Here is a 14,735-nt window from a genome sequence, read left to right as displayed (position 1 = left end):
TCAATAACCAGAGAGTGAGGGCTAGCATGGTGGCGCACACCTGTAACAACAGAAAGAGGATTGCCACACATTCGAGACCAGCCTGGAGCCACCTAGTGAATTCCAGGACATCTCGGGCTACAGATTAAGACCATCTTAAAAGAAAATAAACAAATTGAATAATCGGGGATATTAAAAAAGATTAGCTAGACAAAACATTCATTATAACTGCTAATAACACATTTTAAAATCCAAACATAAATGCTTATTAATTGGGGATTAAAGATGCTATAGTTCAACAATAAACACTCGCAGGAGTGCTGTGCTGTGATTGTTTAAGAAGTCATTTATTAGCCTATATTAACTATGATGGCACACAGATTTAAGTATATGCACTTTTACAGTATGTTTATATTCATGTTCATATATGTAGCCATGGATTGTCGCCCTGAGTGTCTTGGTTGGCAGAACATGGATCTAACTTGTATAAACAAATTCGACAGGGAGACAATAGAGAGATATTGCAGATAGCAACACATTACCAACACATCAAAATGCTAACAGTTATTTCTAGGTTGAGAGCATTTGTATTTATGCCTTTTCCCTCCCCTCCCCCAGAAAGGTGGGAAATGACTCTGGCTCTAGAAAATGAGGTTGTTATTCCCTGAGACACCACAGGTCAGTCTAATTGGGGTAGTCCCTGACATGACATTAAATGAAACAATTCCTTGAGCAGACCAGTATCTGAATGCCAGAATACTTAGGAAAAATCATGGATTGTTGCCTTTTTCTTGTTTAAAACAAGGTTTTGCTACATAACCCAGGGTGGCCTTGAACTTGTGATTCTTCTGAAATTTCAGGCAAGCCTCACCATGCTGGAAAGTAAGGCCTTCTTCAGAGAAGCAATCACTGTGGTCTTTTTCCCCTAAAATGCCATGGGGTGAGTCGCGCTAAAGACAGAGAGCCAGCGAGAGCACAGCACGGGAGGTTTGTGTGGTCCGAGATGTCAGGGATGAGGGATACGAGGCAGGACAGGCTACGCCAAGTCTCCTAGTGTCATCGCGCTCACCTCATGACGACATTTCACTCATAATTACATTCTTCCTGGATACAAAGGGACATGGAGCACATCCGCTGATTGGTTCTCCAGCACCCACCTCTCACGAGAGTCCAGCCCCTGCCAATCCCAGCCGGAGCCATGCAGACTGTTCAATCAATCCTGGGCCAATCTGTAATTGAAACCACACACGCTGACCCTCCCCAGTAACGAATTTATTGAGCTGATGTATATGTCACCGTCTCCTCCTAGCCTGGTATGAGGTGAAATCAAGAAGCATTAGAACCAACGTTGTTGTATTCCATGACCCAAGTCTCTGTATCTCTCGTTTACAAGAGAGCTCTTGGAAAATTGCTGACTCAAAGGTTTTTCTAGGCAGCAGCCTGTGGTGGTGGTCACAGGTGGGTGTGGTCACAGGATGGGTGTGGTCACGGGGTGGGTGTGGTCACGGGGTGGGTGTGGTCACGGGGTGGTGGTAGTCACGGGGTGGGTGTGGTCACAGGGTAGTGGTGGTCACAGGGAGGGCAACTCCTATTCTACCAAAGTTTCAGTGGAGCTGGTGACGATCACTCCATCTACCAGTCCATCTAGTCCACTGTGGGCCTCAGGAACACCTTCCGTCTGGTAGAGGTCATCCATCACCTCCTGATGTCACCCCATCGCCATCTGTCAGGTAGGTTGTCATAAGACATCTTTGATGCCTGTCATGTGAATCACGAGAAGAGGCACAGCTGTGCAGAGCATTGCATGTGCACTGGGCAAGTGTTCGGCCACGAGGGGACTGGGAGAGCAGCGGGAAGGAGTGTCCCTTGTAGACTCAACTTCACCGTCCACGCACTGGGGATAAGAGCCTACAGTGCTGTACCCAAGCACCGAGCAGCCCTCCACTTAGGGCAGGAAAGCGACGGTCAGGAATGACGCTATACTTACAAGCTGTATTTCCTTTAATTCCTCATGGATTTTCTAACCCACCACACCATCTGGCTCTTCAAATGCTGTCCACGAGAAGGGTTTGGGTCCCCCTATGGTGGGGTGTGATCAAAGACGCTCACAGCGGCAAAGCAATCACCGAGGTTAGTATTCAGTGTCTGAAAAGGCGAGAAGGAGACTGAGACTGGCAGCCAGCACCTGGCTCTCACCATCTCACCACCATCTTTGTGGCCCACGGAGGCTGCCTTGAGTTGTGGGGGATGTTTATCCGGTTTACACTTCTACAAGATGTGGATTGAATCCCCCTCCCCTCCACACAGCACCCCCAATGGTCTCCAGACATGGTGGCAAGCACTTCCAGAAGGAAGATGGCTGGACACACCATGGCTGAAAATCATGGCCTACATGAGGATTAAAATGCCCGATACCAGCACCACACAGGGATGTACAAATTGCATGCCACCCTGCAGACCTGAACTAGATCCTCTGCTCTGACTGCTTTGTGGTCTTAGCATCTTCAGGGCTGGTGTGAGAGAACACTAGGTGCTCTCACCCTTCCTAAGTGTCAACTTGAGACTTAAAGCCCCATGGCACAGTCGTGGCCAGGGCTTTTTCATGAAAAGCTTAAATCAGGAAATGAAATGGCATATGGAAGGCCTTCCCAGTGGGCACTGGGCGTTGATGGCTCCAGAGCTACCTGGGGGTCACCGCAGCAGACATCTCCTGTCTGCTGAAGGCCTGACTGAAAGTACAGGCCCACTCGCTTCTCTGTGCTCCCTGTCTCCTTTAGAGTTCAAGCACCCAGCCCTACCTGAGGCCCACTTCTTTCTCCCCTCTAGTCATGGCCCCAGCTCCTCCCATCTGGGATGGCTGGCAGGTAGGCATATCCACATCCCACCCACCACCTCTACTCCCCCATACACACACACAGCGAAGGGCTGACTTTTTAAATATTAGAACATCTATCTTCTACTATTCAGTTTATAGATATTAGTTTGGAAACCTTCCTTGAGAGAACCTTTGAGGAGACTGTTGGCTGTGGCCATTGGGCCTGTGTTTTGGAATACATTCACAGGGCTGGGTGTACTCCAAGAAGATCTTTGACAGGGCCTACCTCCATAATGACAGCTGTCACGAGTCACACACAATGCTGATAAACAGATACGCTGTGGGAGAATGCTCTTGTAAAGACTTGTCACTCGTATAGGTTTAATAAAATGCTGATTGGCCAGTAGCCAGGCAGGAAGTATTGGTGGGACAACCAGACTAAGAATTCTGGGAAGAGGAAAGGCAGAGAGGCAGTTACCACCCAGAACAGAGGAAGCAAGACAAGAATGCCTCACTGAGAAAAGGTACTAAGCCACATGGCTAAACACAGACAAGAATTATGGGCTAATTTAAGTTGTAAGAGCTAGTTAATAATAAGTCTGAGCTAATAGGCCAAACAGCTTACAGTTAATATAAGCTTCTGTGTGCTTCTTTGGAACCAAATGGCTGTGGGACCGGACAGGACAGAAACTTTCATCTACATAGATAGAAGCCTCTGAATCCATGCTAAGAAAGCAAGGCACTGGCACAAACAGGCGCGATGGGAACATGGTGGAAAGAGTGCCGGGGAGACGTGCTCATGTAATGGGACAGTGAGGAGAGCTCAAACCCACAGTTCTGAGCATGTGTCGTAGATCTCTGTGGCATGTGGTGCTCAGGGCAATGGGAAAGGACAGGAAACTAACCTTTCCATGGTAGTTTGAAAGTAACTGGTTCCCATAGGCCTGAGCAGCACTATTAGGAGACCTTGTTGGAGTAGGTATGACTTTGTGGAAGGAAGTGTGTCACTAGGAGGTGGAGTTTGAGGTCTCTGAAGCTCCTCAGTTCACTTCTTGTCGCTTGTGGATCCAGATGTAGAACTCTCAGCTACCCCTCCAGCACCATGTCTGCCTGTGTGCTTCCTGCAATAATAATAATAATAATAATAATAATAATAATAATAATAATCTAAACTTCTGAAACTGTAAGCCAGTTTTAGAGAAACACTTGCTGTGGTCATGCTGTCTCTTTACAGCAATAGAACCCTAACTAAAACACTTTTAAGTTTTGTTTGGGAGACAGAATCTTGCTATGTAGCTCAGGCTGTCCTGGAGCTCACAATCCTGATGCTTCAACCTCCCGAGAGCCCAGATGAAATTAACTTTTTTCCTTCTCTTAGTCATCAAAAGAACATGGATATCTAATGTGAAACAGAAGCCCACTAAGCATAAAGAGAAATTGCAGGAGAATACTCAGGGCCTTGAGGACGGGCAGCTTCCTCGAGCAAGACACAAAGCAGAAGGCTCTGAGGAGGAGTCCTGAACATCTAACCACTTTGGGAAAGACAATTAAACAGGAAGCAAGTGACAAGCTGAGAAGTGGCACCATTTCCATGCAGGCAGAAGTGCTGTGTGTCTGGAAGGCATGGAAAATTCCTTCAGATCAAGACAAAGGCCTCAAAAGACCACCAACAAGCCAGCAGACACAGCACTTCAAAGAGTGAGAATAAAATGCACATTTAAGAAAATGCTCAGAAACCGGGCGGTGGTGGCGCATGCCTTTAATCCCAGCACTCAGGAGGTAGAGGCAGGTGGATCTCTGTGAGTTCGAGGCCAGCCTGGTCTACAAGAGCTGGTTCCAGGACTGGCTCCAAAGCTACAGAGAAACCCTGTCTTGGAAAAAAAAAATGCTCAGAAATACCCAATTTGAAGGAAGCATAAGCAAACAAGATGCATTCCCCTCATATTCCAGGAGCTAGAATTCTTAAAGCATCAAGCATTATTGAGGGTGTAAAAAGAAGAACACACTTCTACATAGGAAGCCTGGACTGGTCAATCGCTTTAAAAGAAGATCTGGCAAGGCTATGAAAATAAAACGTGCATGTACCCGGTAATCCTGATTCTGGGTAGAAATGTTCCCTCCTGTGGCCACAAAGCATGGATAAAAATAAAAGTTTTGATCACCCTAACTTTCATAAAACCAGAACCCTAACATGTCTGTCAATTAGGTAACAGCTAAGGGAACTCTGGGCCGTTGCATGGAATACTCTGCAGTAGTCAAAAGCAATGATGTGTTCCACATGTAATGCCATGTAACAGTGTATATGGAGAAAGCAGGACTGGGGAAATGACCCAGTCGGTAAAGGTTTGTGGGAATCTGAGTTAGATTTCCAGAGACAATCTAAAAACACTGAGTATGCTGACATATTTTTGCATCTTAGTACTGGGGTGATAGAAATGAACAGATAGATCCCTGGGGTTTAGGGGACAGCCAACCTGGCCCAATCAGTGAGTCCCAGGTGTCAATGAGAGATTCTGTTTTTAAAAATCATGACAGGCAGCTCCTGAGAAACAAGATTATAGACAGAAGTTTCTGTTCTGCCTGGTCCCATAGACATTTAGTCCCAAAGAAACACACAGAGACTTATATTAATTATAAACTATTTGGCTTATTAGCTTGGGCTTATTATTAACTAGCTCTTACAACTTTAAGCCATAATTCTTGTCTATGTTTACCCATGTGGCTTGGTATCTTTTCTTAGTGTGGCATTCTCATCTTGCTTCCTCTGTGTCTGGCTGGCAACTGTGTCTCTGCCTTTCCTCTTCCCAGAATTCTCCTAATCTGGTCACCCCGCCTCTACTTCCTGACTGGCTATTGACCAACCAGCATTTTATTAAACCAATATGAGTGACAAGTCTCTACAGTGTACAAAAGCATTCTCCCACAGCACGCCATCTAGCGTGGGCCTCTACCGTTCACATACATGCATGTGTGCATACGCCCAGAGAGAAACACAGAAAAGAAAGAAAGTCTCCAGGAACAATGAGCACAGATGGAGTGGCACACATGCACACACACACACACACACACACACACACACACACACACAGAGCAGTATCATCTGTATCTCTGATACTAGATGTGTCAGGAAATGCAGAGGTGGAAAGACCTACCCTGAACGTGGGCAGCACCATGGGTGAGGTGGGCCCTATTCATAAACAGGACAAAGCCAGCTGAGGGTCAGTTTTAGCCTGGCTCTGCTTCCTGAGTTTGGACATAACATGACCAGATGCTTCATTTTCCTGTGGCGACAGTTTCCCTGACCTGACAGATTAGTACCCTCCTAGACAGTGAGCCATGAGATAGCCAGCCGCCTTAGTTTCTGTTCTGTTGCTGTGATAAGACATCAAGACCCAGGCAACTAATAGAAGAATTTACTTAGGGCTCACAGCACTAGAGGGCGAGTCCATGGTCAACGTGGTAGAAAGAACGGCAGAAGGCATGACACAGAAGTAACGGCTGAGTGCACACATCTTGAGATGCATCTCCATGGCAGAGAGAACTAGCTGGCAATGGCTGGGCTTTTGAAACATCCAGGACCCCCCGACCCCACGTGCCACAAGTCCGTCAACATCCCAGATTAGGCACACATCCTGGTCTTCCCCACACAGTTCCAACTGGCCACCAAGTGCTCAAATCACCTCAAACCCTCCTCTCTTCAAGCTGCTTTGCCAGATGTTTTGTCACAGTGTGAAGAGTAGCTGACGTAGGAGGGGCAATCCCCAGAGGGGTTGTGTAATGGGGTGCTCTCTGCGATCTGTCATTTCACGACCAGAAGCAAAATGCTTTTTAGAAGTCAATATTAAATTTCTTTGGTAAGAAACAAGAAATTTGGAGGCAAAAATAATGTGCAGAGATCCCATTCTGCTCTCTGTTATGAGACCTGGCTGTTATGAGGCAAAGGCAGCTTGTTCCCAGGGGAGGAGTTCCTGCAGAGGGCTCACCACATGCTCAGAGGGACACCCTGTGCTGCCAGACCAGGGATGTTTGTTCCCAGGGGAAGGGCTCCTGCGGAGGGTTTACCACATGCTTGGAGGGCCACCCTGTGCTGCCAGACCAGGGATGTTTGTTCCCAGGGGAAGGGCTCCTGCGGAGGGTTTACCACATGCTTGGAGGGCCACCCTGTGCTGCCAGACCAGGGATGTTTGGGACAGAAGTTTCAGAGCTTCTCCTGGAAGCGATCACATAGGAGTGTTGGCCCCTTCTCAACTACCAGTTGCTAGTCACAGCATCTCCTGCAGCGTGACTAAAGAGAGCAGGCAGCCAGTGTGGGAGGCTGAGGCAGGAAGATCGCTGTGACCTAACACTGAATTTGTGGCCATCCTGGGCTATAGTGTGATATCTCATCTTATAAACAAAACAAAAAACAACTAAATAAAACAAAAAAAAATCCAAGCAGGCGAAACCAAAACCAATGAAACAACTGAAAGAGAGAAAAAGCAAAAGAGGGGGGAGAGAGACAGAGGGAGGGAGGGAGGGAGGGAGGGAGGGAGGGAGAATCGTAGCAAACATGTCTGAGGACTCACTATGCATCAGGCTCAGCACCCTAATTTCACCCAGGACAGCAATCCCAAAAGACTGGCACTTTTGTTGCCCATTTAACAGATCAAGGAGGGGTTCAGCTGGATTCAGGGTCTCAGTCCAATGCCCACAATGCAATGGATGCCACCGGTTTCTAGCCCTTGATCAGGCTTCCTCCTCCAACTGCCTCTCCAACCACATTAAACAGTGAGGCTGGCTTCACTCAATTTGTACATGTGCATCAATATTCAGTTTCTTCCCCCATTAGAGTTAAGAGGTAGAGAAAAGCTACCACTGTCCCTGTGCGGCCCTGGCCAACGGCAGTGGTTAGGAACAGGGAAGGACACACCAAGACTGGTCTACAGGGAGCAGAGGATCTTCTGCACCCCTCAGGGGTCAGGAGAGCGAGGGTCTGAAGCCCAGTGGTTCTGTTGGGAGCAGGGAGATGTCCCGGTATCCTGCACGGCATTCATCAAGTCAGCTCATAGCTGGGGCTCTAGTGATATCAGTCAACAAAGGTTTGGAATTCCTGTCTTCCTCCAGCTGGTGTTCTCGGGGAGGGGTGAACCAGTCTTTCACGCTAGTCCTGTGTCTAATCGATCACCAGATCCTGCAGTGCAGGAAAGAGCAGGCAGCATGATCCAACCAGCAAGGTGGGTGATACGCTTGCCTTCCTGACGTTGATAACTCTTAGAAAAACTAATGTGGAAGCAAAGTGTCCCCCAAATTATGATGAAGAAGAGTGGCCAATGGAATAGATGGAGATTCATTAAGTCAAAGAACATCAAACCACTCTGGGGACATTTCCTCGGAATGGAACAATCTTTCCCTAAGCTGCCTCCAGCTAACTCCCGACCGTGGTCCTAGGACACAGCTAAGCTTCATTCCCGCACCCACGCTCACGCTTGTACTCAGCCAGTCTCGGCGTGGTCCCCTTTCCTTGGCAAGACCATACCTCAGCTTACTATAACTCCTTCCCAATTTCCAAGATGCAAAGCAGATTGATTCCATTTTCTTGGTGACACATTTTCTGATCACTCCTAGTTCATTTGCAGTTCCTGCAAGGAACTGGCTCAACCGCGAAAGTCCATACCACTTCCACACTGGTCTGGCATGTGCCAAGCTCCCCCAAGAAACAGGCTTGCGCCTTCCCCACCTGCAGCTCTGTGAGGGCCGGGGTGGGTCTCCCTGTCCTCCTGTGTGTGAACAGCTGGCCTACGAGAAGCAATGTTGTTTGAAAAGATAGCAGGATTAAGAAATAACAAGTACAGTGGCTAGCTTATCTAAGATGTCACGGTGTGATACATATTTCCCAAACGACAAGTATTTTAACGTAGGAATTCCTTACCTAGTTTCCCCTTAGGTAACAGTCCATTCAAGAAAGCTAACGGAGACTTATTCATGTCTGATATAAGCAAGCCCGTTCGCACACACACCACAGCTGAAACAAGCCTGCAGAGCCTCCTTCACCGCCCCATCTTAATGCTGTTTTTTGAGGTGTATGGTATTGAGTGCCAGGACATTCCAGACCCATCAGGATACATCTCAGAATCAAGCAACGCTTCGGTGTGGGGCAAAAGGGCTCTCGGGGACAGCAGTGGTAAGAATGAAAAACGCTGGGCAAATAGAAAAGTTATTGATTGTGGGTTAAGGGTGTCTTTATAGTTTAGGGAAATCCTAGTAAGCAAACTATTTTAAAGAAATAACAGAAGATGTTTTAAAGGTCTCAGTTACCTGCTCCCAGGGTCAGGCGGCACATCTCAAAGCCCCACGAGTCCCACATTCCGGGGAGTCAGGTTCCCGTGGGATGCCTGGTGCTCCTGCGGCCCTGCACGCTCCGTAGGAAGCGCTGGGACTGAGGGAGAGGATAGGCTTCCAAGAGCGCTGAGCTCTCTGGGGCTCCGGTGTTCGCGGAGCAAAGTCTCTGCGGTGACTCTGCCAGCGGGGACACGCGCACAGACGCTCTGGGTCACCAGAGCCAAATGGAGTTTGGAATTTTGCCTGCCCGGCAGCCCGGGATGGGATAACCTCTCCCCTATCCCCTACTCACCTGCTTCTCTGAGCCACGTCCTTTTTTCCCTTTGCTCCTGGCTCCAGAAGACTTCTGCGCAGCGACCGGGTTCCAAGACTCACCAAGAGAGGAGACTGGGTATGGTAGTGGGAGGTACACTCGCCAGAGTCCCCACCCTGCCCTGGGGGTTGGTGGTGGAGGGGTGCGGAACAGCCGACCTTGTCCCCGCTAAGTCCCTAGGATCCCTCGGGGACATCGCACGCACGGTGGGTGACGGGGATCCCGGGAGGAAAAGACATGATGCATGCAAAACTTTGAGTGCTCCAGAGGCGACTGCGGGAAAGGCCATCGTTACTTCTGCCCGGGGCCGCTGCAGTTGCGGGGTTGCTGGCCAGATAGGGCGGCGGTGCGCAGCTTCCAGGCTAGAGGCGACCCTGCCCGGCTGAACCCGCGCAGCTCCCGGCCTCTCAGCACGCTCTGCGCTCCGCCAGCCCGACTGCGCGCTCTCCCCGGCCCCGCGCGCTCCGCGCCTCTCTGGCGCCCCCAGCGGCCACGCGCAACACAGCAGGGCCGGGTAGGGCCGAGCGCGCCCCGCCTTCTGCCTCCTCCGCCGCCCTCCTCCCCCTCGCAGAGCACTCAATGTCGGAACGTTCCGAAGATGACGTCGGAGCGTTCTCGAATCCCGTGTCTCTCGGCTGCTGCTGCCGAAGGAACAGGGAAAAAGCAACAAGAAGGAACAGCAATGGCGACACTGCACCGCAAAGTGCCCAGTCCGGAGGCGTTTCTGGGCAAACCCTGGTCCTCCTGGATCGACGCCGCCAAATTACACTGCTCCGACAGTAAGAACCCCACCGCCTGCTCCTCCTTTTATTATCCTGTAACCTTTCCATTCACCTAGAGCCACTGGGAAAAAGTGTGTGTGTGAGAGAGAGTGGCCCCCGGCGTCCTCCATGCTTCCCCCTCTCTCTCTAAATAAATACACACAGACACAGACCATCAGAGCACAGAGAGGCCCGGCTGCCAGCAAGGCTGTCTGTCTGTCTGTGTCCGGCTCCCTGGGGCAGGCAGCCCGCGGGGTGGGCTTTCGCAGCCCCACGGTGGTATCTGTTTAAAAGGCGACTCTGTTGCTGCTTGCATAGTTTTTTTGGTACCTATCTGGGCCAGGTAGATGGAAACCCGGACTCGGGAGAAAATGTTGCATTGTCAATTTTTGCAAGATTTTCAGATACAGTATCTATATCGATCTGTTTGCCAATAAACACTCTCCCTTCCCCCTTGACTTTGGCTTTCCCCCCCTTTTTTCCTCATTTTCTTTTTTCCTTTTCTTTTTCATCTGCAGATGTAGATTTAGAAGAGGCTGGAAAAGAGGGTGGCAAAAGCAGGGAGGTTATGAGGCTTAATAAAGAAGGTAAGTGGAGCTCTTGGCATTTTAGTGTTAGCTTGTGTGGCAGTCTTCACAGGCTTTGGAATATAATGTGAATTGTTCTGCTGGGTACAGAGTGACTAAGGCTTGTCAAAAATTGAGCACGCCCGGGTGACTACTGCTTCACTGCTAACTTCCTTCCAAGTATAAATACAACTAGGGTGGTGGGGGGATGCAGACTGGGGGAGGATGGAAGGCAGAAGTTTACTGTACTCCACTGGAGTCCACGTCCAAACCCCCTGATGGTATCCGCCATTCTCCTTGGGGGCACCCTTGGTCAATGGTGGTGGGTTTGAAATCCCCGAGTAAGGCGTGGAATACCCTTCACATGCATTTCAGCCTCCCTTGTGTGTAAATTCACAAGTTTTAATGAACCCCACATGGTGGATCATTCCAACAGCTACTTTTCCACTCTCGCTGAAAACCATTGCGCATGGCCTGCCCTGACTGCAAGTGACATTTTGTGTCTGGGCGCGGGTTGTAGGTGCATCAGGATATGCACATAGATCCCTAGCCTGCACTTTTCCCCAGTCTGTGCTTCCCAACATACAAACATGACACCTGAAAAGGGACACAGTGAAAAGACAGATGAGCTCGGATTTGGGCCTGTGAGGGAAGCCTGTAGTGCCAGACCTGGGGCGACACATACCCGTAAGTTACTCTTGCTGTTTGCAAGTCCACTATTTGGCACGCTGGCCCCTGGCTTCAAATGAAGCTACTTGGGAGGCCACTTTCTGCTTAGAGAAAGGATGGGTTCATCTGAATTGTGATGCACTCGCCGGAGTTCCAATGGTGCACCAACTGGCTGAAGTTGGTGCTGGGAAGAAGGTGCAGGAGATCGCTGGAAGGTGTCAAAAAAGTTCATACATAATTTGGCTGTAGGAGCATTTGCTCATCCATGATGAATGGAGAAAACGCCATTCGACGCTATAGATTGGTCTACTGCTGACAGGGGGTGTTGCCTGAAAAGGTGGATGGAACTTATTTGGAAAGGTGGACCTCACTTTGCTGACTGACACCCAAGATTGTTGGTTTTCAGTGTCCTCATCCATTCTTGACTGCCCGGTGAGGAAAATTTGTTCTTCTGGAAAGAATAATGCAGAGGTTAAAATGCACATTCAAGGGCAGTTCTCTAGCTCTGTGTGTCTGCTAATTAAGTACTTTGGGAACAAAACATTATTCTAAAGATATTTGCCTCTCAGTATCTTAGCGTGGTTTTGGTGTGTGTGTTTAGGATGCACAAGGGACTGGTGTCAAGTGGGCTCCTCACAAGTGGCAGCTTATTTGTGCTAAATGTCCATGTGTGTTGGCAATGGAAAGGGTCCCTAGTGGCTCTCATTCTCCTCAGGTCTTGATCCACTTCGAGAGCCAAGCTCTCAGGCCACCTGCCTTTTTGCCACGATGAAGGTGCAAACGCCTGTATGTTAAAGTTGACGAAAGGCTGTGACATGCATGGGATTGACCCCTGGCAGCCCTGGGTGACGAATTGGGACCACAACCCACAATGCTCAGATTCTCCGGCCACCGCTATCTATTTCAAAATACTCTTGTTCTCAGATTCTCTTTGCGGCATGAGAAATGGATTCTTTTAAGAGAAATGAAAAGCTCTCCTTCCCTCAGAAGTCACAGATGTTACGTCTTAGTTATTATGTCCTCTGTCCTGCAAAGGTACAAAGATTTTGCTTCTCATTGAATACGTCTTCATGGGGGATACCCGCCGTTCAGTCGCCACGAAGTTGGCTTCCATGGGCACACATGAACTTCTTCTCTTTGTTGTGGGCCTGGTGGAGTGGCCTTGGGTGAGAAGTTGAGAAGTTCTGAGGTCACGTAGTACAGCAGCACAACTTTCCTTACAGATAAAAACATAAGTGCAACAAATACATGTTCCGTGGTTGGGCTGGGACTCTGTGCTACAGTGTTTGGTCACACTGGGCTTCCTAACACATGTTCTGTGGTAAGAACTTCCAGGGCTGGGACTCTGGGTTAGAGTGGTCACACTGGGCCTCCTAATCCATGTTCTGTGGTAAGAACGTCCAGGGCTGGGACTCTGGGTTAGAGTGTTTGGTTACTTGGGGCTTGTTGGAGTCACAGGTGCGAGGCCTGAGGGTGGGTGGATATTTGTGGAGAGCAGTTCATCCCAGGACATAGTGTGGCCTTGTGGGACTCTGGGCATCCGTGTTTATGAATATGCCTGACTGGTGCAGTGGGCTGGAAGCAGGTCTTGAGGAGAAATATGGTAATAAAAGAGTAAACATTGAGGGTTGACATTGAGAAACGGCAGGATTTCTGTTGTGGAGCTGAATAGGCGACGTAGAATTTACCATTGCAAAGTCTTCTGAGTGCGTAGCCCAGGGGTATTTGCACCTCTGCCGCTCCTCATTCGCCAGCCAGCCGTTTCACCGTCTCACGCAGAAACTCCACGCACGTGTGTACCGACTTCCCTTCAGTGCCCGCTTCTTCCATCCCCCTCCGTCTCTGTGAAGGCTCCTGGTCTCGGTTCCTCGCATAAGCGGGACCACACAGTATTTGTCATTTTGTGCTGTCTTTTCTCTCTTGTGTTTTCAGGATTTATCGGTGTTATATGATGTATAGGTACATACATTCCTTTCCAAGGTAGCGTCATGTTCCATACTATATACACCGTTCATCCATTGGCTGTGTGGGGCATTTTCACCTTGGGACCCTTGCGAAAACTGCTTTTATGAGCGTTGGTGTCATGCGATCGTTTCTTAGATGGAGGTCAGAGAGGGAAGTTGGACTGGAAATAGGAAATAGGAGTCATTTTGCCTGCTGAGCTGTCTCCCCACGACTTTGGAAGGTACCATAGGCACTAGCGGACTTTTGGATAACCTGGTGGTTGCAGTTTCGTTCCTGGCACCATCCCTGGTCCCACTAACCTTCCTTTGCTGTGGCTCATTGCCTGTGTTGAGTAGGAACTCGGAGCTGGATGCTCTGAAGTCTCCACGAGGAGTCTCCTCCTCAGCTTTCTTGTTCCCTCTCAAATTACAGTTACAAAGAACTCAGCAAACACATTTGAACTGTAAACTGTTGCTAATTCCTTTTTGGCCTGGGCTTATGAGGGTTGCCTTAGAGTAGTTTTGCTGCAGGGTGAGCCAGGGTGAGTTGGGAGCCAGCTCCCTGCTTAGGCCCTGGGGAGAGGTGCACTCCTCTGGGCTGATTCTCCAGCTGTGGAGCAAGTGGTTTGGGACTCACTGCCCACCACAATCCCCCTGAGACTTCTGTACTCGCTTCTCTACTCAGTTCCCTACCTTTAAGCTGCAATCATGCTGAACAGCCTAGCCTGCCTCTAAAGAAACTTAAAAAAAGAAACAACAACAACAAAAACCCCTCATGTTTGAAAAGATCAAACCAAACCAAAACAACAACAAAACAACCTTAAGTGACTTCAGAAATATTGAGAATAACTGGGTATATTGTCTCAGTTTTTAGAAGTTTATCTCAGAGCTGACAAAAACCAATCACTGTATTGTCTGTTTACTAGAAACAGTCGTGAATGGTTTGGAGTCACAGACCTCACCGAAGAGGGGCTGAGTCTAGACCCCACAGAAGAGAGGGGCTGAGTCCAGACCCCACAGAAGAGAGGGACTGGGTCTATACCCCACAGAAGAGAGGGGTTGAGTCTAGACCATAGCAGAAGTAGAAACCTGAGTTAAACACGCACCACAAATGTCTTCTTCCCATGAAGACTACTCTAGCCTCAGCTTGAGTCTGTCAAGCTGTGAGCTTTCCTTAGAGGAGAGTCCCAGGAACCTTGCTGGCCCAGTCGTCCTGAGAACTGAGTTGCTGATAGAAAATTCCAGGGAAGGCTGTTTTCCTATGCTAACTCTGTAAGCCATACTCTTCTCTCCTCCGGTGTGGTAGGTGACTCCTGAAGACTTCTTACTCACTTTGGGAAGCTGCTCTTGTTACTAAGGGCCTCAAGCAAC

General features: G+C 49.0%; 1 protein-coding gene and 1 long non-coding RNA gene across 11 annotated transcripts in view; one reads left to right on the top strand and one right to left on the bottom strand.

Moving 5' to 3' along the window:
• Window positions 1–356: 356 nt before the first annotated feature.
• Window positions 357–9,820, bottom strand: LOC130882823 (uncharacterized). Its single transcript, XR_009057849.1, has 3 exons — window positions 9,405–9,820; window positions 3,700–3,915; window positions 357–2,124 (listed from the first exon to the last, which is right to left on the bottom strand). It is a non-coding gene; the product is annotated as an uncharacterized LOC130882823 (long non-coding RNA).
• A 200-nt stretch (window positions 9,821–10,020) lies between these two features.
• Window positions 10,021–14,735, top strand: part of Atxn7l1 (ataxin 7 like 1) — a 214,089-nt gene continuing 209,374 nt past the window's right edge. For 9 of the 10 annotated variants that reach the window (XM_057782318.1, XM_057782314.1, XM_057782313.1 and 6 more), the window contains exons 1-2: window positions 10,021–10,204; window positions 10,705–10,773. In XM_057782318.1, the coding sequence (XP_057638301.1) occupies window positions 10,024–10,204; window positions 10,705–10,773 (250 nt within the window). In that variant the 5' untranslated portion in view covers window positions 10,021–10,023. The remainder of the gene's footprint in view (window positions 10,205–10,704; window positions 10,774–14,735) is intronic. The other variant, XM_057782311.1, reaches the window with a different exon arrangement.

Source organism: Chionomys nivalis, chromosome 10 (assembly GCF_950005125.1).
Source record: "Chionomys nivalis chromosome 10, mChiNiv1.1, whole genome shotgun sequence".
NCBI classification, from domain to species: domain Eukaryota; kingdom Metazoa; phylum Chordata; class Mammalia; order Rodentia; family Cricetidae; genus Chionomys; species Chionomys nivalis.
This window is presented reverse-complemented; position numbering and strand designations above follow the sequence as displayed.